This window comes from Phalacrocorax carbo, chromosome 14 (genome assembly GCF_963921805.1).
Source record: "Phalacrocorax carbo chromosome 14, bPhaCar2.1, whole genome shotgun sequence".
Taxonomy (NCBI): Eukaryota; Metazoa; Chordata; class Aves; order Suliformes; family Phalacrocoracidae; genus Phalacrocorax; species Phalacrocorax carbo.
The window spans coordinates 14655265-14678333 of NC_087526.1; the positions used below are offsets into that span (position 1 = coordinate 14655265).

The following is a 23069-nucleotide window of genomic DNA, read 5'->3' on the forward strand; positions in this document are numbered from 1 at the left end:
CACCCCAGCACCTGGGCAGCATTTAGTTCTCCGCTTGGCTTTGTATCTCCCACCTTCCCATAGTTTGAAGCTTTGGTGTTTCATCTCTTTGTGACGTTTTACCTTTCTGAGTCCAACCTCTCCTTCAAGGGATCATTACTCTTCAAACGCTCATTTCTAACCAGCACAGTGTTTGCCTGGGGGCGGTGTGGGCTCCTCCAAAGATAAGGTGAAGCCTCCACTCTCTGAGCCGTTAGTGTTTCCCCAGCCTCGAAGCCCAGCTGAGGGCAGCGGTGCCGAGGGGCAGGGGAAGAGCCTCTTTGGCACAGGCAGCAAGGTGGTCTGGCTGCAGACCAGGGCCCTGATGAAGCCTGGACATGCCACCCCCTGCAAAGACCTGAAGTGTCTCAGTCCACCACATCGCAGGCAGCTGATGATGGGGTGCATTTCTGAGGTGCTTGCTCAGCCCCAAGGAAACAACCGAGTGCCTTTGGAAATCCAGCAAAGGTTCAGTCCCTGGCGCTCCAAGCACCCCAAGGGCTCAGCTGTTTCAGCAGCTCAGTCATATGTCCTTGGCCCTCAGTTTCTCTCCCTGAGCACTGAGGGACAGACTGTAACTGATGCACACTCTTGGTCAGGGGATGCTCATTAACCCATGAGTCTCAGTCCACTTGGGCAAACTTACTAAGAGTGAGATAGCTGGGGGGCTGAATCTGTGGGTCCCAGGGCAGCCCATGGGGCAGCCCCCACTGACTCTCACAGGCCAGGAAATTTAAAGATAACACATCAAAGGATATCCAAGTGACAAAGTACAGTTTGCAGTAAAGCTGTGGTTCACAGCTGCCCCCTGTTTCTTTTGCCCTGTACATGCCTGGACCTGCAGAGGTGGGGAGCAGTCATGGGCTCAACACTGAAAGGAAAGCGCGGCTCTTGGTGGGCAGAGCCCAGAGCTGGTGTTTCTCACCTGAGGAAAGCCCTATGGACCGTAGTGTGTCAGAGCATGGGCAAAAGCTCTCATGAAAAACCCTGCAGGTGCCTGTGCCACCAAACTATACTGCTGTTGTCAAACCCTGCTGTCCTTCGTGTGGCTTGGCACGAGTCTCTTGCTTCTCTCCTTGAATTCTTGTCCTGCTTTGCCTGCATTAGGTGGAGGCTGTCTCTTTATCTTTGAACGGTGCATGTGAAACATGAATGAAAAAACAAGGTTAGGGGAAGATTAATCTTGGGGCTTTCTCAGGAGAGCTCCAGTGAGTTCAGCAGATCATGCCAGCTGGGACCTGCGGTGTGTTCACATCACACCGTGACCCTGCTGTGCATGTTGTTTGTGCAGGGAATCGTAGATCAAGCCTGTTTTCTGGATCTCTTCTTTTGCAACGTACGGTCATTTGACCTGTCCAAGACTTTGGTTTGGTGGAAGAGGAAATGCCTGGCAGAGTCACAGAGCCTGAAGTGTTTTGGACTGTTGTGGTGACAATGCTTGCTTCCTCTTGGTTTGCACATTGTAGCAGCCTAAGAAAGGGGCTAAGGACTGCTGTGTGCAGAGGGGACGGTAGCCTGGATCTTCAGAGGAACCAGTTTAGGCAAGGAGAAGCCCACAGAGAGCACTGCTACAAAACCTAACTCTACTGACCCCTAAACCGAGCTGCATTGCCTCATGAGACAAGGAGATGCCTCAGGAGCAGCAGACTCTTAAAGACAGCTAACGAGCAGCAGGCAGATGGTGCAAGGAGCCCCACTCTCTGTTTCCCTGTGTTCTTGGTAACAGATCCCCTCTGGCTGGGTGGGAGCTGACACATCCTTTGGTTTTATTTTCCAGGGCACCCTCGAAGATCAAATTATCGAGGCTAACCCAGCTATGGAAGCTTTCGGCAATGCCAAAACCATAAGAAATGACAACTCCTCGCGTTTTGTAAGTGTCTTAGCAGAGAGCTGATGTGCTGCGTTTACGTAAGCGGAACACATTGCTTGTGGTATTGTGTTTTTGTACGGTGTGAGCCAAAAGCACGTAGCAGGAAGATACCGCTGCTTCCCAGTGGGAATGGGCTGCTGAGGCCGAGCTGCTTCTGGCTACATCAGTGCAGTAAATGGTGTGCTGGTCAGAATGAATCACCCCGGTGTCATGGCCTGTGGCTGGAGAGAAGTCCCTTGTGGGACCAGAGTTGAGAGGTCCAGTAAGCACAGCCTGGTACGCTGCAGCTGGGACAGACAAGTGTGCCCCTTCCAGGGAGCAGCATCGTTTTTGCTAAGTCCAGCCTGGGTCTGCTGGGGGATGCAGAGCTCCTCAGCCACAGGGGCTTTGATGCATATTCTTGTGCCATGGAGGGAAAGGAGACACTCCTGGGTGAGATTCCTCAGTACACCACAGAGCAGGAGGCTGTGGGCAGACTTAGTATCTCGCTGCCTCGCAGAAGTGCTTAGCTTTAAGAACAGGCCTAAGGACAGGCATTTTTCTGCTGTGAGTGAAATTTCTGCCTGCCTAAAGCCTTAGGCGATGCGGTCTGGCCCTCTGCACATTACAAACCAGAGAACTTCACACACCTACCCCTCACAAAGCCCAGTAACTTGCCTGGCATCAGCAGAAGCTTGACAAGTGGGAAACTACGTGTCTTGTTGTTGTCTGAGGTTTCTAGGAGCTGTTCAGAATTGTACCTGTGTAGCCAAGCCCAGCACTTACCTCCTGTGCACGTTTTCAGGGCAAGTTCATCCGGATCCATTTTGGCCCCTCAGGGAAGCTGGCCTCCGCAGACATCGACATCTGTGAGTAAATGCGTGCCAGCTGCAGCGGGGAGGGATTTTATCTATTTGTGCTGATGCTGGGTCAGCTCCAGGAAGGAACAAACCCTCCTCTAACCCCTCTGCTCTATTTGATTCTAGATCTTCTGGAAAAATCAAGAGTGATTTTCCAGCAACCCAAAGAGCGAAGCTACCACATCTACTACCAGATCCTCTCTGGGAAGAAACCAGAGCTGCAAGGTAAGGCGGGCAAAGATGCAACATAGCCTTTATAGCACGATGGCCTAAAAATAGCCACAAAGAGCTCTGTTGTCAGCTTTGGGGTCCACAGAGAATGAGCAAACCCAGCTCACCGGGCAGGTACTGCCCTTGAATGCTTTGCAGTCTGCACAGAATCATAGGATTGGTAGATAAGTCAGGGTGGAAGGGATTTCAAGAGGTCATCTAGTCCAGCTTCCTTTATCCTCACAGGCTGAGAAGCCAGACTAAAGCTCTTCCCGCAACTGTCTAGCAGCAAAGAAGTAGTCACTCAGGGTTCATGTGCAGGTGGGAGCATGCTTTGTAAAGCTGCCTTGCATAGAGTCCTCACTGTGTCGTGGGTACAGCGCTGACCTCAACATGTGCAGGCTGGAGATTTACTTACTTTGGAGCAGGGGTTTTGAAGTCTACCCTGAGCTCCTTCAGCCACCCTAGTGAGATGACCTGTTTCAGGTGAGCTTGAAAACAGCTGCACAGCTCACTCAGCAGCAGCCCTGGTGTAGACATGTCCTAGATGTGTTCCCCAGGACAGTCCCAGCTGACCTGAATTTGCACTGGGGCAGTCCTGTGCTCGGAGCAGCCCTGCCCTCTGGATGCCAGGTGACACGGCGTGCACAGGAAACCTTTCCACGCTGCAGAAAGATGGCTGGCACAGTCCCCTGGGGTGGTCAGCCTCTTGGCTGAGGGCTCTTGAGCTTATTGCTGGCTTGAGAACAATACCTTATTAGGCAGGTCTGGAGAGCTGTGCAGAGCAGTAATCTTATCTGGTGGTCACAAGGACATGGATGGCCACTTCTAAATCAGTCTGCAGCTGAGCCATGTCCCAAGATAGCAAGCAGGAGGCACATCACAGAAAAGACGGACCCACGTGTGGGCCTGCCTGGCCTTGAAAAGCTGTTCCTACCAATGGCTGATGCCCTCTAGTTGAGGCTGGTGAAGCCTTACCTCTTCATCTGTGTCCAGGGTTGCCCCTCTGCTCCAGCTTTGTCTCTGTCAGACTGGCCTCACCCCCTGCATGTCTTTCCCCAACAGATATGCTGCTGCTCTCCCTCAACCCCTACGACTACCACTTCTGTTCTCAGGGTGTAACAACTGTGGACAACCTGGATGATGGTGAAGAACTCATGGCAACAGATGTACGTGTGCTTCCTTCACACAGATCAGCTCGAGGCAGGGGCCTGGGGGAGGGCACAACCTCCTTCTGGGCAGACATGGGGACATGTCCTGGCTTTTCTGTGTCATTTGCTAAATTATCTGTGAGTTGCCCCTGGTTTGTTGGCAGTTACTCTACACATGCTGAGAGCCTACAAGAAAGAGCAGAGTGACTCTGATCTCCACCAGCAGCCTTCTCCGGGCAGAGAAGGGAGAGTAGTTCCCTGCATTTCAGGAAGGGCCTGTAGCACATGAGCACTTCCCATGGCTCCCATGTGAAGATGAGACCTCAGCTTGGAGAACCTCCTGCTTGTGGATGCTAGGCTAGTCCTTTTGCATTCAAATAGATCTTGTGGGAGCTGGACTTGCGTTCAGAATTCCATGGACAGGATTCCTTGGCTAGGTGCCCACTGGATAGAGCACTCTGCCCAGAGCCCTAGGATAGGAAGAGCACCTTAGGAGAGAGTGGGAGGACCAACCCTCACCTCAGAGTGGTGATTTTGTTCTGTCTGTACTGCTTTGTCTTTCTCCAGCATGCCATGGACATCTTGGGCTTCAGCAATGATGAGAAATACGGCTCCTATAAAATAGTGGGCGCTATCATGCACTTCGGCAACATGAAGTTCAAGCAAAAGCAGCGAGAAGAGCAAGCAGAGGCTGACGGCACTGAAAGTGAGTTTGGCTCCATGCTGGCAGATCTGCTCAGCCTGGGCTGGGCATGCAAATTCCTCCGAGGGCAGACTGTGATAACTTCCCCGGCCTGGTCTGTGAAAGTCAGTGACCATGATCCCAGGCAACCACACTGTCTTAGGACTGGCTGTAGGTGCCCAAAGGGGCTTATTCTTGAGCAGGCATATTTAGGACAGCCTTTTCTGCAAGCACTAGGTGGTCTCATCCGCATCAGACTTGCCTCAGCAACATCATAGGCTGTCACACCCTGACTGTGCTTTACCTTGTTCAGTCTTCTCCTACCCTTCATCACCTCTTCTCTTGCACTTCATTAGACAACCTTCCAGAGCAGGTCGTCCACAGAATATAATCCAGGCCACGATCAGCAAGAACCTGCTCAAGTCACAGCCTCCTGAAGAGCAGTTAGAGTAGGAGACAGTCACTGTCTGATACTTAGCCTTGTTTGTTGCTTAGGAAAATCTGATGCAAATTATAGATTTAAGAGAACAGTCATGCTGCAGAGCAAACCTGAATATTCAGAAAAGTCAGAGCTCAAATATTTTCTATTGCTTTTGCACTGCTGCATTATGCCTGCCTCCCAGGCATCATAGGGAAAGCTTCAAGGAGAGGGTGACTTTCCAGCATGTGGAAGGACAAGAAGGGGGAGCCCTGTCACTTAACTGAAAGCTTAAGCAGTAGCTATACATCAGCTGAGGCAGGGATCCAGCAGAAATGACTACCTGGATCAGGCCTTGTCATCCTAACATTCATGAAGGAAGAGTTCCCCTTGCTTGAGGAATGTGAACACAGGATTCAGCTGCTACCTGGTAATTAAAGAAGATTTTGATCTAGGAGTGGTTTCCATACAGAGGTGATTTTCTAGCTACAATCTGCTATTAGGAATCTATGAAAGATAAGCGAGAAAAATCACCTCTCTTCCAGTCAGTTCAAATTCACCGCATGGGAATCCAGGCTTCCACTGGAAAATGCATAGAGATCCCCAAATCAAGAAGACTCAAAAACCTGATAGGCACCTGATAAGGTGCAGCAAGTCTGCTACGGTCATCTCCAAACAGTAACTTCTTAGGCAGGAGGTCTAGACATTAAAAGCATCACACAGTATCCAAGATGGGAAATCACACTGGACACTGGAAGAGACTCTGGAGCAGGTGGGAAAACTAGTATAGTTAGCATTGATCAGCAGAAGTGCTGGTAATTTTTTTTTTTAATTTTCTTTTTTCCTTCCCCAGGCTTCCTTTCTGGCTCCTCATGACTTTGTACTGCTTTACAGGTGCTGACAAAGCTGCCTACCTCATGGGAATCAGCTCAGCTGACCTCATCAAGGGGTTGCTCCATCCTCGGGTGAAAGTGGGCAATGAATATGTGACCAAAGGTCAGAACGTGGAACAGGTGAGTGTGCCAGGACATGGGCTCCCTGCTCACACGGGTATGTGACTCCTCTGCAGGCAGGCCCATTGTGAAATGTTCTCCACACAGGGTGACTGGTGCTTCAGTTCACTCTATTGGGTTTAGGAGGACACTCCAGAGCGGCATGAGAAGATGTATCTGCAATTACTGGCTTTTAGCAGCTGGGAAGGATGGTGGCAGATCTGGCAGATAGCTTTGGGTATTAACCAAGGCTGGAGGTTCAGTTCAGTATCTTTGAAATGTGGGTTGGATCACAGCCAGAAGAGGTTCAGTTTCTATGGATCTGCTTCAGAGATAGTCACAATCCCATGAAGAGGTCAGCTCTGGAAAGTAGAAAACTCTTCTAAATACTCATCTAAACTGATCTTGCAGGAGATTCAAATTCACCAAAAATGTATCTTGCCAGATTCCAGCCACATCACAGTTAGGAACCCACACCTGTCCTGAATAGTGCAAGCCAGCCGTTGAGTAAAATTCAAGAGGACCTTAGGAGCCGGTATCTTATCCAACGTGAGTTGTAGGCTCCTGCCATGCACAAGGCTTCTAAAAATATCACTTTAGACTGAATCTGTACCCTAAGACCTTGGAGACTAAGACCAGGCCAGGGACACAAGAACACTCTAAAGAGCATGTGAAAACTAATCTTGGAGCATATACTGTAATCATGAACACCCTGGATCTGTCTGTCTGTCCTTTGTGTGCCAAGAGGAGCTCTCTTCTTTGGCCTCTAGCTCCTACAAAAACAGGGAGAAGCATAAGTGCTCATGGCCTGATCTCTGATTTGCTTTGGCAGGTTGTCTATGCTGTGGGAGCCCTGGCTAAAGCCACCTATGATCGCATGTTCAAGTGGCTGGTGACTAGGATCAACAAGACCCTAGATACCAAGCTGGCCAGACAGTTCTTCATTGGAGTACTGGACATTGCAGGCTTCGAGATCTTTGAGGTGAGTACTGCAGGCCCCCTGCAATGGGTTCAGTGGAGTGTTGTAGCTAGACAGCTCAGTCCCCTAGTGCCTGACTGCACGATCTCCTCCAGGAAACTGCTGGCCTTGATAAGAAAAAAAGAGCTCTTGTCTGAATTACTTTATCTGGACACCAAACAGGCAGCTCGCAAGGACTGTTCTAATATTGCTGTGGACATATCTCCAATGATTCCTGGCTGTTTGCCATGGTAGCAGCATCTGAGCCTAGCTGAGATCACTCTTCGCACCCAGACAAAGCAGAAGAGTCTGGAGCTCCTCCTTCTGACTCAGGTTTCATTTGTTCTTGCAGTTCAACAGCTTTGAGCAGCTGTGCATCAACTTCACCAACGAGAAGCTGCAACAGTTCTTCAACCACCACATGTTTGTCCTAGAGCAAGAAGAATACAAGAAGGAAGGCATTGAATGGGTCTTCATTGACTTTGGCCTGGATCTGCAGGCTTGCATTGACCTGATTGAGAAGGTAAAGCATGAGTCAGGGCACAGGAATGGTACTTCTGGTAGGTGGCTTGTTTGTAAAGACTGGAACAGTGAAGGGTTCTGCTACCAGAAATGAAGTTATTCCCTCCCCAGTCAGTGGCAAGTGCCCAACTTTGTCTTCCCCACACTTACAGCTTAGAGCCTGCGGCCCATTGAGTCCTTTTTGACACAAATTTTGACTTCATGAAACCACCAAAATTCTGTTCCTACCCACTGGTGAACCACAAAACCTGGTGCGGCCTTTTACTCTGGAGAACAGTGATGTCTGCCCCTTTTTTCCTGCCTACTTGCTGCCCCTCAGTGACTCCTACTTCAGTACCTGCTGATTCAGAGCAGCTTGTATCAGAGATTTCCACCACTGCATGGAGGAAACTCACCTTTATTTTTGAATGGAGCAAACCTGTCAGGATACTGGAGAGGATGATGGACCTGGGTGAGCCCCCATGTCTTGCAGGCCTGGCCAGTCCCACTCTGACTGGCTGGAGGTCAGAGGCAGCCTGGAATACACCAGTGATAGTTTGCCCCATGGTCAGTGTCCTCTACCATTTCCCTGAATGAGGACGAGGTGTCCAAAGTCAAGCCTTGCCTCACCTTGCTCAATGGCATGGAGAATCTCCCATTCTGGGATGGGACATGGCAACACTGAGCTCAGACCTCTTTATACCACCTTCTCCCTGCAGCCGCTGGGAATCCTGTCCATCCTCGAAGAGGAGTGCATGTTCCCGAAAGCCTCCGATATGTCATTCAAAGCTAAGCTCTACGACAACCACATTGGGAAGTCGCCCAACTTCCAGAAGCCCCGGCCAGATAAAAAGCGGAAATACGAGGCCCACTTTGAGCTCGTGCATTATGCTGGTGTGGTACGTCCCCTGACAGCACTCCACAGCATTCACACCCTCTCTTGCAGGGCTGTCCTTACCTTTGCCTCTCTCCTCTGGTGACAGGTGCCGTACAACATCATTGGGTGGCTGGACAAGAACAAGGACCCCCTGAATGAGACAGTGGTGGCTGTCTTCCAAAAATCGCAAAATAAGCTCCTGGCCTCCCTCTATGAGAACTACGTGAGCTCTACTTCAGGTGAGGACCAACCTCAACCCTTTTTCGACCTCAGTCTCTCCCTCCCTTTGCAGCCAAGCCTCCTCACCCCCACGCCCAGCTATTGGTGCAGCATTCCTGCACCTAGCATCCTGGGCAAAGGGGAGACCCACACTGACCCCTAAAAACCAATCTGAGCTGGGTAGGTGGGTACTCTGGACATGCAGTGCTGGCCTAGGGGCTTTAGGTGGGTGGTTAGGCTGAGCTTGTGTGGTGCTGTAGCGCTGTCCTGGTGGCCCTGTGATGGGGTCTCCTGCTACCAAGAGCTGAGGAACAATACCCAGAGCTGGGTGCTGTGGGAGGTGTTTTTTGTGGTCTGTGGATTTGGTCTGCAGCAGGGCACTGCCATCTCTGCTTTACAGAGAGTGGGGGCTGTGGGTGTTTCAGGGGTGTTTGGGGGTGCTCCTGAGTCCTCCAAGATGCAGCAGATGCTTTGCTGATGTAATTAATCAATATTTCAACTCAACAGAGGAACCTCACAAGCCGGGGACCAAGGAGAAACGTAAAAAGGCAGCTTCTTTCCAAACAGTGTCGCAGCTGCACAAGGTAAGAGCTAGCCCCTCATCCAAGGTCATGAGGGAAGCAAGCTCAGAGTGTCCCAGTATCAGTCCCACTTCCCTGCCAAGACTCTGGGGTATCTTGCACATGAGCTCCTGGGGCCTGAAGGACTACCAGGGCTCCTGAAGGACCACCACTAGGCAAAAGGTCCTAACACCTTCTCATCCCTGGGCAAGGGGCCTGTGCCTGGCAGAGTCCCAGCCCTGTCCCCGTGCTGCTAGGGAAGGACACGAGGCTCCAGGCTGGGAGAGCAATGGCTCCCTTTGAGCTCGGGCTTGTGCTGCTTCTGCCCACGTGATGCTTGTGCTGCTCGGCAGCTCCTTCGCCTTTGAGAGAGCGGCAGTTAAGACTTGTAGTGATGTTTAGATAATGTATTACATGAACATCACTTTAAGTCTGTGCTACTTCTCTCCTCATTCTTGTCGGCGGGAAGGACAGCCTTTGGGCAGAAGAAAATGGAGGAGGATCTTACAGGTCTCTGAGCAGGCAGCTCTCTGCTGTCCTGTCCAGGGAGGTGACCTGAGCTATTATACAGCTCAGGATAATACACCTCTCCCCCTATTCCTATGCTCACCACAGGAGTTATTAGTCCACCTCAGAGCTTAAGCAACTGGAAAACAGCACAGAAGGGTGTGTGAGCCCAAAGCTGTGTCCTGCCGTGGCAGCCTTGTGGTGACAGGGTGCTCAAAGAGGGCATTGCTTGTGTCAGAGCCCCCATTCAGGGAGATATGTGACTTTCTTCCTTCTGGACGAGTCACAGGCCTTGGGGAAAGGTGTCTGGTGGGAAGTTCCCCCCAGATGACATGGAGCTGTGGGAAGGCATTCTCTTCCCCAAGCTGGTCCTGGACAGGCTGAGCCTGTACAAGGAGGGCAGCCTGGAAAGGTCGAGGGTGCAGATGCCTTTCCTACAAGAAAAGGCAGGGCCGTGTTTTGGCTTGAGCCCTGCCTTGGAGAGAAAAGGACGCCCAGGCTGGATCAGCAGAGCCCTCTGTCACGGCCGAAGGGCATGGGCAGCACTGTGGAGGTGCAGGGAAAACCTGATGAAATGAGGACTGCAGCCGATGTGGATGCCAGCACTGTATTTGCAGGGTGCTGAGCACAGGGCTGATGGGCACCAGCAGAGCTGTTTACCAGGAATATACTCACTCCTGTGTTCCTGGCTTTCCTGTGCAGCAAAACTTTGCCTACAAATACTTGGGAAGCATCTGGCTCCTCTCTGGTGTTGCAAAACCTGCAGATGCCATTTGGCATGTCTGCCAGCCCAGTCCCCTCTGCCATTGCTCCCACCCTGGCACAAGGCAGTGGTCCTGCTGCAGGGCTGGGAATTGGCAGGATAGCACAGAGAGCAGCCAAGCAGGAGGAAATTCCTCCTCTCTCATGAAGAGTGGTAAGGGGCTCTCAGTGTCTGCTGTCTCCTTGCCTGTAGTGGGGAAGGGGCTGGAGAGAAGTGTTATGGGGGAGCAGAGCTGTCACCTCATGCCTCATCCCCTGTGTCTGCTCTACAGGAGAATCTCAACAAGCTGATGACCAACCTGCGCTCCACTCAGCCCCACTTTGTCCGCTGCATCATCCCCAATGAGACAAAGACCCCAGGTACGCATGGACTGAGACGGCACCCTGGCAGTTTACTTGGGTGAAATCCACATGTGGGAGCTGGCAGGGACTCTTGCACCCACCTTCTCCCCAGTTCTTCTATTGTAGCAGTTCTGCTGCCACTGAGGCCTGCCCCCTCTCGGTGTGGAAACCCCTGTGACCCATGCCAGTCTCCTCTACCAGGGAGAATTAGTTTTGCCAGGCTCCAATTTTGGCTGTGCATTGGTGGTTGGGCTGCCTTGCACTTGTGCATAACAGCAGGCACAGATGATTCTTTCAGGCTGAGTTCCACCATCCGAGGCCCAGGCTGTAGCACTGGTGCTCAGCATAGGTCTACAGGACAGGTTAACACCCATGTTCAAAACCACAGGCTGTTTCCAGAGTTCAGGTCCGTGCTGTAGCTCCATTTCCCTTGCCCTCTTGGGCTGAATGTCTGCTCCATCTTTGTTCTCACTCATAGGAGCCATGGATGCCTTCCTGGTGCTTCACCAGCTGCGGTGTAATGGTGTCCTTGAAGGTATCCGCATCTGCCGTAAGGGATTCCCCAACAGAATCCTCTATGCAGACTTCAAGCAGCGGTAACTCCCTCTTCTTCCTTGCCCAGCATCTCATATGTGTTCTGAGGCAAGACACACTTGCCCTGGCTCTGACCTGCTCCCCAGCTTGTGCAGGGCTGCTCTAAACCACCATAATATGCCCAGTGCGCGTACAGTTTGGGATAGCTTTGCTGCTGGTTCTGTGGTGCCAGACATGGGTAGTTTGGTACCAGATGTGATAAGACAATAGGGCTGGTGATGTTTGAGATGCTGAATGCAGGGCTGGTGCGGGTGAATGGTGGAAAGGCTCAGGTCCTCCGATCCTAGCTCAGATTTCATTCTGCCCTTGGGATACTTACCATTCTCCAGCTGGCCTCATCCAACCTGCCTGGCCTGGGCTTGAGGTCAGTGGCCTCCTCCTGCGCAGTCTTTCTTGTGTTCAGGGACTAAGATCTAGCAGGGTTCCCTGGTGTCTTCTCTGCAGAAGAGCCCATGCTGCACCCTGGGGTTCCCGTTTCATACATGATTCCAGCCTGCGCTGCAGCGACATGCTTCCAGAGGGAACTGGGATGACTGGGGTACAGGGATGATGATGGAGCCATCAACTCTGTGCTGCGGTTCTCTTGCATGTCCTCCCTTTGCTTTGTCCCTGCAGCTACCGTATCCTGAATCCAGCAGCCATTCCAGATGACAAGTTTGTGGACAGCAGGAAGGCCACAGAGAAGCTGCTGAGTTCCCTGGAACTGGACCACTCACAGTACAAGTTTGGTCATACCAAGGTGAGACCAGGCAGCTGGTCCTTGGGAGGGAGACATTGCCCCTCCTGTCTCTTTGCAATCCCAGTTTGCCCTCCGTGTCCAGCTTGCGCTCTGCCTGGCCACAGCCCTGCTGAAGCCCTATGCTCTGCAGGTTGCCTGTGGTCCTTGAAGGCACTGAGGAGGGCAGAGGAAGATGCAAGCTGGGAAGAACAGGTCTGAGCAGAAGGTCACTGCTGCCTGAGCTCATACCACCCAACACAGTAGCTAGTCCCCCCTGGGGAATGTGATGCCCTCAGGGCAGGGATGGCCAGCTGTGCCTGCACCTTGCATGGGTGCACCTCCAACCCGTGCAGAGCGCGGGTGTGTGCCCATGCAGGGGGGCACCTAAACCTGCAGTACATAGCCCTCACTGCTCTGTGTATCCCTTTTTTGGGCCACATGTAGCCCAGGTCTGCCTGACAGGTTATGTTACTCCTGTCTGCTGTTGACTCTGTTCTCACTCTCTTGCCTGCAGGTGTTTTTCAAGGCTGGTTTGCTGGGCTTGTTGGAAGAGATGCGCGATGAGCGTCTGGCCAAGATTCTGACCATGCTGCAGGCCAGAATCCGTGGGCACCTCATGCGCATTGAGTATCAGAAGATCATCAGCAGGAGGTAGAGTTGTGACGGGGCAGAGGCAGATCTTTGTGTGTGTGTCCTTGTTCCTTCTGCAGATTTCACTGGGTTTGACCTGTGTGACTTGCCTATGGCTGGGAGTGGTTGAGTATGGCCCTGTCCTGAAGGAATGGAGGCAGACCTGTAAGAGGTCTGGCATGGGCCTGGTAAGGAGGGTCAGTGTATCTAGGTCAGAGGAGCCTGTGGCTTCCACTGGAAGATTCAGAGGGATTCAGAGCCAGACCACACCACCCACACCCAGCTAGGGCCATTACCGTGAGCAGACAACGTACTGTTCATTCAGCATGCTGCCATTTGTTCAGCTGGTGGAGAACAGAGCCATGTCCAGGCCTGCAAAAGCCAGGTCTCTGCTGCAGTGAGGATGGGATGTGGGGATTCTACACCCATGATGATGCTGTGCTTGTATCCCTCCAGGGAAGCCCTCTATACCATCCAGTGGAACATTCGGGCCTTCAATGCTGTCAAGAACTGGTCCTGGATGAAGCTGTTCTTCAAGATCAAGCCTTTACTCAAGTCTGCTCAGACTGAGAAGGAAATGTCCAACCTGAAGGAGGAGTTCCAGAAGCTGAAGGAGGCTCTGGAGAAGTCTGAGGCTAAGAGGAAGGAGCTGGAAGAGAAGCAAGTCACCATGATCCAGGAAAAGAATGACCTGGCTCTCCAGCTGCAGGCAGTGAGTGCCTCACCCCTTCTCTGGAAGTGTAAAGATAGTGCAGGGTCCATGGGTAGAAGGAGGAGCAGAGCGTGCTGGATCCCTCCTTCAGCGTCTTGCAGTTCTCAGACCCCCCTCATTGCCACAATCTGTTTACAATGTTAGACTTGGTGCAAACCTGAAGCAAAGTCACAGACTTGCCGTCTCAGGGCTGCCATGGGGATTCATGCTCTCCTGGCTCTTGAAAGGAGGATCTCCTCCCAGGGGGGTGGAGGGATCTCAGTGTTTGCTTACCAAACTGTGGCTAATCTGTGCTGTTTCTGCATCAGGAAGTGTCAGTCCAGTGTTTCCTTCCTCTGGAAAGATTTAGTTGCTCTTAGCTCTTTGCCCCTGGTTAGTGTTTCTGGTTGTTCCATGGACCTTGAAAATGGGCAGTGACTGGAGCTGTCTTTTTGTGCACCTGAGCACCTTGGGCTTGCTCGGCCCCTTCCACAAGGAGAGCTTCAGCTCTGGGCAGGGATGGCATGGCTGAGGAGCCTGCTGGTATGCTCTTGGGGCAGTGGATGAGCACTGTCTCTCCTCTGCCTGTCCCAGGAGCAAGACAATCTGGCAGATGCCGAGGAACGCTGCGACCTGCTGATCAAGTCCAAGATCCAGCTGGAGGCCAAGGTGAAGGAGCTGACAGAGCGTCTGGAGGATGAGGAGGAGATCAACTCAGACCTCACTGCCAAGAGACGCAAGCTGGAGGATGAGTGTGCAGAGCTGAAGAAGGACATTGATGACCTAGAGATCACACTGGCCAAGGTGGAGAAGGAGAAGCATGCCACAGAGAACAAGGTAACTGATCCTCCCTGTGCAGTACAGCCTCATTGCCCTGGGGCCTCAGTGCTTCTGGGGGCATCAAGGAGAAACATCAGGGACAAGGCTGCTGATGTGTAGGAGCAGGGGCAGGGGAGAGTGCAGAGAGGTGTGGGAGAGGGCAAAACCCTCCGGTGCCCTGCCTTATTGCACAGGAGTGGTATGGGCAAATGGTTCTGTGCAACGGCAAGTGATCTGGGGGATTGACAAGCCACCTGTTGGAACCAGCCTGACCAAGGGGAGAGGGGCTGGCTGCTGCTGTGATGCCAAGCTGCTGTTGATCCTGGACTCCTGCCTTTCATGGGCCAGGCTGCTGTATCAGCCTTGCATCCCCTCTCTCTGAGAAGATGCGCTCAATTTTTGACCTTGCTAATCTAGGTTAAAAACCTGATTGAAGAGATGGCTGCTCTGGATGAGATCATTGCCAAGCTGACAAAAGAGAAGAAAGCACTGCAAGAGGCCCATCAGCAGGCCCTGGATGACCTGCAGGCTGAGGAAGACAAGGTCAACACACTGACCAAAGCCAAGGTCAAACTGGAGCAGCAAGTGGATGATGTGAGTATTAGACCAGTGACAGTGAAGTGAGAGGTTTGAGTCACACCTCCAGGAAACCCAAAGGCTGTACCTGGGTGGGATCTGGAGGGCGTGATGGTTATCAAATCCCCATTTAATATGTCCCATTGATGAATAACCCGACTGACAAACTCCCCCGAACCAAGAGGTGGTCCAGAGTCCCCCATGGAGAGCAGTCCTGGGCTGAGGGAATGGGGCTGGAGACCAACTAGGAAACAGCTCTGGATCTGGGGGCTGGGTGAAGTTCCCGCAGCAATGGACATGGGGAAGGTTGGGGCTACAGAGGGCCCTTTCCCTCCCTATCCTGTCTCCCTTCATTCTCCAGCTGGAAAGCTCACTTGAACAAGAAAAGAAAGTCCGCATGGACCTGGAAAGAGCAAAGAGGAAGCTTGAAGGAGACCTGAAGTTGACTCAGGAGTCTGTAATGGATTTGGAGAATGACAAACAGCAACTGGAGGAAAAACTCAAGAAGTGAGTGTGTGATATGCACCTGGGCTGTGTGCTTACTGCAGCAGGCCAGTGCCCACCTCTAAATCAAGCGGACATGTGGCCTCTGCAGGGGCCCCTGGGATGTGCTGGTGCCATCAGTCCAGGCAAAATGAGGGCTTAATTTCCCTGGGCGCTGTGCAGAGATGTTGAGGAGCTTGCCAGCTGCACAGACTGATAGATCAGGGCACTATAGACCTTCCTCTGTGCATGGGGTTGGAGAGGAGAGACTTGCCTGGCAGGATCATAATGCGGAGCTGGGACCTCAGCTGCAAGTACACACTTCATCACTCATGTTCCATTCTCCCAGAACAACTCCTAGGGCTCTCATAGACAAAACCACAGCGCCAGGTTGTCCACCAGTTTGGCCACTCCAACCCTCCCTCAGGGCAGCCCATGCACTGCTTCTTACCCTTCCAGTCCTTTTCCCGTGTGGGTTGGTTTGTCCTCTGGGCCTGGGTGTTACAGTGCAGGAAAAAGTCTTCCTCTGGCTTCAGGAGCCAGAGGGACTTGGCAGAACAGTATTTGTCTGACCAGAGGCTCTGCCTTCTTCTGTACAGGAAAGACTTTGAAATGAGTCAACTGAATTCAAGGATTGAAGATGGGCAAGTGACTGAGGCCCAGCTGCAGAAGAAGATCAAGGAACTCCAGGTATGGTGGAACTGGTCTCACAGCCCAGGAGTCCTAAAGTTCCATCAGATGTAACGTACTAAGGAATCCGTATGGGCCAGTCCCGCTCTGAGCACAGGGGCATTTCCTTGGGGCATTTTATCACTCCAGAAGAGTGATGAAAAAAGTTGGCATTTTTAGCAGAAGCAAAGCCCTCTGCCAAAATGTGGTGGACTGAAAATTTAAAAATGAGCTGTTGAGGTGGACGATAGCACCAGCAGGAGGAACAGCGGCTAGGATGTAGTTTTCTGTCCAGACTAAAACCTTAAATCCAGTGCCCAAACTCTGAAGATCCAAGTCTAGTTTGTTGGGCTTCTTCCTGTCAGACAGGCCCCCAGATTCAGGCTGTCATGGAGGTTCCCACTGAAAAGAAGGTAGTATCAGCCTGATCCTGATGGCAGGGTACAGAGGAGAGCAGGAGCTGTGCAAAATATGCTACCAAAGAGCACCAGGCACGCCTACCTCTGAGAATCCCAAAACAGCCCAAGCATTTGCTCTAGACTGGTGGCTTGTTGCTCCCCAGCATCAGAGGAGACACTTTGCTCCTTTGTGGTGAGCAAAGATGCTGGAGCTTCACCTGGTGCATGGAATATCTGCCGCCTTCTGTCTCTGCCAGGCCCGCATTGAAGAGCTGGAGGAAGAGCTGGAGGCTGAGCGTGCTGCCAGAGCCAAGGTGGAGAAGCAGCGGGCAGAAGTGTCACGGGAGCTGGAGGAGCTGAGCGAGCGGCTGGAGGAGGCTGGCGGGGCAACGGCCGCGCAGCTGGAGATGAACAAGAAACGGGAAGCAGAATTCCTGAAGCTGCGGCGGGACCTGGAGGAGGCAACTCTGCAGCATGAGTCCACAGCAGCTGCCCTGCGGAAGAAGCACGCAGACAGCGTGGCGGAGCTGAGCGAGCAGATCGACAACCTGCAGCGTGTCAAGCAGAAGCTGGAAAAAGAGAAGAGTGAGATGAAGATGGAGGTGGATGACCTGTCATCCAACATTGAATACCTCACCAAGAACAAGGTGGGCACTGGTTCTGTACAGGGCAGGTTCCTCTCTTCTGTGAACATCAGTGCGACTGGTTGCAGTGTGTTCAGCACAGCCATGTCCGTGGCATGGTGCTTTAGGTGGCTCTTTGCCGTGGCCAAGTCCCTCTTTTTCGCTGGCTAAAGATCGTCCCTGTGTCACTATGGTAGTGCTTGCAGGATGCTTTGCTTGCCTTAGTCAAGTCTGGAGGATCTGGGAAGACATTTCCTGGGAGACTGACTGCAGAGAGCCACTGTTAGCTTAGCAGAGACACAAGAGCTCTGGCAGGCTCCTGCCGTCCGCCTTGTGTGCACATGGGATCAGCTGAGCAGGGCAGCGAGGCCCCAGGGTGGTGCAGCCGCTGAGCCCCTTCTGGGAGAACAGTGCTCTCTGGCCAGGGCTGGGTCTCACACAGCCTTTGCTTGGTGCGTGCAGGCCAGTGCCGAGAAGCTGTGCCGCACCTATGAGGACCAGCTGAGCGAGGCCAAGTCCAAAGTGGATGAGCTGCAGCGACAGCTGACTGACGTGAGCACGCAGCGGGGCAGGCTGCAGACCGAGAACGGTAGGTGGGGGTGGCAGCCAGGGGACACATGGCTGCCCTGGGGCTGGTCTTGCACTGGGGAATCCTTGTCTGGGTGGGGGTACAGCTGGGACTGCTGGAGGTCTCCATGTAGCTGAAGGCCACATGGACTCAGGGGGACTGCGAGCTAATGCAGGTTGCAGCCCTTCAGCCCCAAAGTAGCTGATTTGGCTCTGTTTGACCCCAGGGGAGCTTAGTCGGCTGCTGGAGGAGAAGGAGTCCTTCATCAACCAGCTGAGCCGTGGCAAGACCTCATTCACACAGAACATTGAGGAACTCAAGAGGCAGCTGGAGGAAGAGACCAAGGTGAGGTTTCTAGGGCATGGCTTATCTCTGAGTGACACAGATTACAGGGAACAGGACGTGTGTCCCACTGTGGGAGTGGCCCAGATTCTCAGCCTGGGGAGGTGGAACATACCCTGCACACAGAGAGCCCCAAGGGCAGCTCTTTCTGGCTGCCCCCAGGCCTGGTGCCATGGCTGGCATCCCAGAGCCTGAGGCCAGCTGCTCCTCTCATAAGTTCTCCCTTCCTTAGAGCAAGAACGCCCTGGCCCATGCCCTGCAAGCCTCCCGGCATGACTGCGACCTGCTGCGGGAGCAATATGAGGAGGAGGTGGAGGCCAAGAGTGAGCTCCAGAGAAACTTGTCCAAGGCCAATGCAGAAGTGGCCCAGTGGAGAACCAAGTATGAGACGGATGCCATCCAAAGGACAGAGGAGCTGGAGGAAGCCAAGTAAGTCTCATGGCAGAAGTCAATTTCTTGAGGTGATGAGTTTCCATTCAATGATGGGGCTTTCCCAGATCCCAGGGTGAGACTGCACCCTCCTGCTGGACTTGAGGCTGTTTGGGCAGGCTGTGGCCTCCGCTCCTCAGAGCAGTGGGGTGGGAGCACTCATGCCTTGCTGTCGTTGGCAGGAAGAAGCTGGCCATCCGGCTGCAGGAGGCAGAGGAGGCAGTGGAGGCTGCTCATGCCAAGTGCTCCTCGCTTGAAAAGACCAAGCATCGGCTGCAGACAGAGATCGAGGACCTCTCGGTGGACCTGGAGCGTGCCAACTCAGCCTGTGCTGCCCTGGACAAGAAGCAGCGCAACTTTGACAGGATCCTGGCTGAGTGGAAGCAGAAGTATGAGGAGACCCAGGCAGAGCTGGAGGCATCACAGAAGGAGTCACGCAGCCTGAGCACTGAGCTCTTCAAGCTCAAGAATGCCTACGAGGAGTCCCTGGACAACCTGGAGACCCTCAAGAGGGAGAACAAGAACCTGCAGGGTAGGACTGCGCTCAAGCTCTCCCCTTAGACTCTTTGCCCAGAGTCCTGTTGTCATGGGCAGCCTCTGGGTCCCCTGTCCTCAACCATGTGGTGGGATGGGGGTCCCGTGTAGGCAGGGAGCAGAGCTCGCTGCTCAGCCAAGCCTGGCCCTTCCCTTGGAGGGATGCAGCAGCCCAGCAGGAAGCCAGCATGTGTCCTGCCCTCGTGCGGGGGGCAGTCAGGCAGTGCCACTTGGCTCGTTTCCAAATGGTGTGTGTTCTGCTGCCGAGAGTGCTGTGGCGGTGGCCTGACACTGGCTTGGAGGTGTTGCTTTTGGTCAAGCAGGTCTCTGTGGGTCCTTAATGCCTCTTTCATGCCCTCTCCTTCACCCAGACTGCAGAAACATCCCAAGCACAACCTCAGCTGCTCCCCAAGGGGCTGGGGGAACATCAGCCAAGTCTGGGCAGGGGGATGGGGAATTCACCTGCACGGGGCTGGCCCCACAAACTCGTTCCTGACCAAATGCCCTTCTGTCTCTGCCAGAGGAAATTGCTGATCTGACTGACCAGATCAGTCTGAGCGGCAAAACTATCCATGAGTTGGAGAAGCTGAAGAAAGCCCTGGAGAATGAGAAGAGCGATATCCAGGCAGCTCTGGAGGAGGCTGAGGTGGGCCCTTGTTTCCCACTGATGCTTGCATGTGCCTGCTGCCCTCAGGAGCCACTGGCTTACCCCACAGCTCTGGTTGGGTACTGCTGGAGCAGCCAGCCACACCGTGCTGGCAGGTTGACAGTCCTGAGCCGGGCTGCAATCCCTGAGCCCCTCGCTCGTGCAGGTTGTGCAACTACAGCAAGGCACTGGGGTGGCTCCACCTGCCCTGCTCCCCATAGCTCCGGGCTGGGGGACAAGGCCAGGCTGGGGTGGGTGGCTGGAGCGATCCCCCCCCAGAGGCCACCTTCCCACGGCTGCCACTGTCACTAGGGGGCCCTGGAGCACGAGGAGAGCAAGACTCTGCGCATCCAGCTGGAGCTGAACCAGATCAAGGCTGATGTGGACAGGAAGCTGGCAGAGAAGGATGAGGAGTTTGAGAACCTGAGGTGTGTATTGAGAGGGGAGGGGCCAGGCCATCGCTCTGGGGACAGGGCTGGCACCGTGGCCCTGATGGGGCTGCCCCAGGCTGGGTGTCGCCAGGTGGCTGGCACTGATGCAGCATCTCTCCCGCAGGCGCAACCACCAGCGTGCCATGGACTCCATGCAGGCCACGCTCGATGCAGAGGCCCGGGCCAAGAATGAGGCTGTCCGGCTGAGGAAGAAGATGGAGGGAGACCTGAATGAGATGGAGATCCAGCTAAGCCACGCCAACCGCCAGGCCGCCGAGTTCCAGAAACTGGGCCGCCAGCTCCAGGCCCAGATCAAGGTTGGGCGGCCGCGGGTGGGACAGATTCGGTGCTGTCCCTGCTGCCAGCCCCAGCTCCCTCCTGTCCCCGCTGACCCCGTGCTGCCCGGCAGGACCTGCAAATCGAGTTGGATGACACTCAGCGCCACAACGATGACCTGAAGGAACAGGCGGCTGCCCTGGAGCGCCGCAACAACCTGCTGCTGGCGGAGGTGGAGGAGCTGCGGGCAGCGCTGGAGCAGGCAGAGAGGAGCAGGAAGCTGGCAGAGCAGGAGCTGCTGGAGGCCACCGAGAGGGTCAACCTGCTCCACTCCCAGGTGAGGGATCACCAATCCCACGTCTCTGCCAGCACTGGAGAGCCAGGAGCCTGTCCAGCACTGGGGCTGACAGCCACGGTGAACGCCGGCCGCGGCCAGTCACTGTGGCACTGAACCTGCTCTGTCTGCAGAACACGGGCCTGATCAACCAAAAGAAGAAGCTGGAGACAGACATTTCACAGCTGAGCAGCGAGGTGGAAGATGCAGTGCAGGAGTGCCGCAATGCTGAGGAGAAGGCGAAGAAGGCTATCACAGATGTAAGAGCGTGGTGGGGACTGTGCTCTATGGTTTGGCAAGGGTTCCCAGCACCCTGTGGAGCTGGTGGGTGGGAGGAGAGGGGAAGGTTTCAGAACTTCTCCATTGAGCCCCTGCATCGGGCAGGGCTGACTGGCCTTGTGGCAATGCTGCTGTGCTCTTGGCCTTGCAGGCTGCCATGATGGCAGAGGAGCTGAAGAAGGAGCAGGACACAAGTGCGCACCTGGAACGGATGAAGAAGAACATGGAGCAGACCATCAAGGACCTGCAGATGCGCCTGGATGAAGCAGAGCAGATTGCTCTCAAGGGGGGCAAGAAGCAGATCCAGAAGCTGGAGGCCAGGGTGAGAAGGCAGGGGCAGAGCCCTGGATGTGTCCCCCAGGAGCTGAGCCCTGGTGCTGCCCCAGCCCCTGTGGCACCGCACCCTGCAGGGCACCAGCGCTGCCCCAGCCTTCTGGGGCCAGGCTGTGCCACAGGGGGACTGTGGTCAGTGAGGGACAGTCCCTGAGGACCTGCAAGCTGGGGCCTGGCTCCCAGCCTTTGCTTGGGGTGGCGTAGCCTCTGCTGTGGCGTCTCTGAGTTGGGAAACTGGCTTGGCCTCAGCTGGAGCTGGTGCTGGCACGAGGGAGCGGAGAGCTGAGCTGGCCTCTACCCACCCGCAGGTGCGGGAGCTCGAGGGAGAGCTGGATACAGAGCAGAAGAAGATGGCTGAAGCCCAGAAGGGCATTCGCAAGTACGAGCGGAGGATCAAGGAGCTGAGCTACCAGGTACGGCAGCACTGGTCCCAGCTCCAGCCCAGCAGGACTTGGCCCAGCTTTCCCTATGCTCAGCCTCTTGTGTTAGCCAATAACACCTAAGCCCAGCCCAGCCTGGGCTTGTTCCTGGCTCTGCGTGGGGACTGGCAAGGGTGGGACAGGCTTCTCCCTGTCACAACAGCCACCCTCCGCTCTGTGTCCTTCTGCCCATTTGCCAGCACCTCCGGAGCCGGGTGCTGGGACAGAGCAGGGGACAGACCCTGCGCCATGGGGCTGGGTTAGCGGGGTGGGTTGGGCTCGCTGTGTGTGAGAAGGGCCCTGGCACCACGTGGACTCTTGGATAAAGGTATGGGGGCAGCCAGACCCTGGATGGCAGGGGGCGGGCAGGGGGGGTGTGTGTTTCTGGGGTCCTGCTAATGGAGCCGGGGCACTTACAGGCTGAGGAAGACCGGAAGAACCTGGCACGGATGCAGGACCTGATCGACAAGCTGCAGAGCAAGGTCAAGAGCTACAAGCGCCAGTTTGAGGAGGCGGTAAGTGCCCGTTCCCCACCACTGCTCTCATTCTGATGCAGAGGACAGTGCTGCCTTCCCTGGGCTGCCTGGGATGGCTGCAGGAGAAAGGGGCCATGAGGTTGATGAAGGGAGCTCACAGCCTGGGGTCCCCACATGCCCACCTGTCCCCTCACCCCATCCAGGAGCAGCAGGCCAACTCCAACCTGGTCAAGTACCGCAAGGTGCAGCACGAGCTGGACGATGCAGAGGAGCGCGCCGACATCGCAGAGACGCAGGTCAACAAGCTGCGCGCCCGCACCAGGGAGGTCATCACCTCCAAGGTGAGCCCACCGAGCCCAGTCACATCCTGCCCAGCGCTGCCGTCCTCCCCCGCCGCAGTTGCGAGGACCAGAAGGGTGGCAGAGCACTCCCTGCCTCCAGGTCCAGGCTCTCACCAAAGCTCTTCTGGTTCTTTTTTTTGCCAGCACGAGTAGTAGCCCGGCTGCCTGCCCTGTCCCCAGCTGCCTGCTGTAGGTTGGAGGCAAATGGCTGCAACAGTCACTGCCAGCTTTGCACCACGCGAATAAATGTAGCTCTGCCAGGATCTGCTCCGTTGTGTCTGTCATGGGGTAACCAGGGCCTTGGGCTCTGCTGCTGATGTGGGGGGCAAGCTAGGGCCTTTGGGGACATCATTCACAGCCAGGCAGGGGTGGGAGAGAGGCACAGGCTTCCCCTCTTCCTGCTCTGCTGCCCCTGGCTTGCTACAGGCAGGTCTGGGAAAAAGTCTTTTCCTCATCCCTTACCACCAAAACGCTTCAGCCCCCTCTCAGCTGCAGGGGAGCAGAGCTGAGGCAGGGTAGGGGCAGAACGGTGGAGGGGCACAACACACCTGACA

At 54.5% G+C, this 23069-nt stretch overlaps 1 protein-coding gene across 2 annotated transcripts in view; it reads left to right on the top strand.

The window, feature by feature from the left end:
* Positions 1-22865, top strand: part of MYH7B (myosin heavy chain 7B) — a 28336-nt gene extending 5471 nt beyond the window's left edge. The window contains exons 8-42 of one of the 2 annotated variants that reach the window (XM_064465794.1): positions 1796-1888; positions 2673-2736; positions 2854-2952; positions 4003-4106; positions 4656-4794; positions 6083-6201; positions 7013-7162; positions 7491-7661; positions 8359-8538; positions 8623-8755; positions 9243-9319; positions 10837-10924; positions 11385-11502; positions 12116-12239; positions 12733-12869; positions 13305-13560; positions 14134-14376; positions 14776-14952; positions 15296-15441; positions 16017-16107; positions 16742-17131; positions 17570-17696; positions 17902-18020; positions 18250-18446; positions 18629-18978; positions 19502-19626; positions 19939-20054; positions 20182-20374; positions 20467-20670; positions 20802-20927; positions 21098-21268; positions 21588-21692; positions 22118-22213; positions 22378-22515; positions 22660-22865. In XM_064465794.1, coding sequence (XP_064321864.1) covers positions 1796-1888; positions 2673-2736; positions 2854-2952; positions 4003-4106; positions 4656-4794; positions 6083-6201; positions 7013-7162; positions 7491-7661; positions 8359-8538; positions 8623-8755; positions 9243-9319; positions 10837-10924; positions 11385-11502; positions 12116-12239; positions 12733-12869; positions 13305-13560; positions 14134-14376; positions 14776-14952; positions 15296-15441; positions 16017-16107; positions 16742-17131; positions 17570-17696; positions 17902-18020; positions 18250-18446; positions 18629-18978; positions 19502-19626; positions 19939-20054; positions 20182-20374; positions 20467-20670; positions 20802-20927; positions 21098-21268; positions 21588-21692; positions 22118-22213; positions 22378-22515; positions 22660-22668 — 5175 coding nt within the window. In that variant the 3' untranslated portion in view covers positions 22669-22865. The remainder of the gene's footprint in view (positions 1-1795; positions 1889-2672; positions 2737-2853; positions 2953-4002; positions 4107-4655; positions 4795-6082; positions 6202-7012; positions 7163-7490; positions 7662-8358; positions 8539-8622; positions 8756-9242; positions 9320-10836; positions 10925-11384; positions 11503-12115; positions 12240-12732; positions 12870-13304; positions 13561-14133; positions 14377-14775; positions 14953-15295; positions 15442-16016; positions 16108-16741; positions 17132-17569; positions 17697-17901; positions 18021-18249; positions 18447-18628; positions 18979-19501; positions 19627-19938; positions 20055-20181; positions 20375-20466; positions 20671-20801; positions 20928-21097; positions 21269-21587; positions 21693-22117; positions 22214-22377; positions 22516-22659) is intronic. The other variant, XM_064465795.1, reaches the window with a different exon arrangement.
* The last annotated feature ends 204 nt before the right edge of the window (positions 22866-23069 follow it).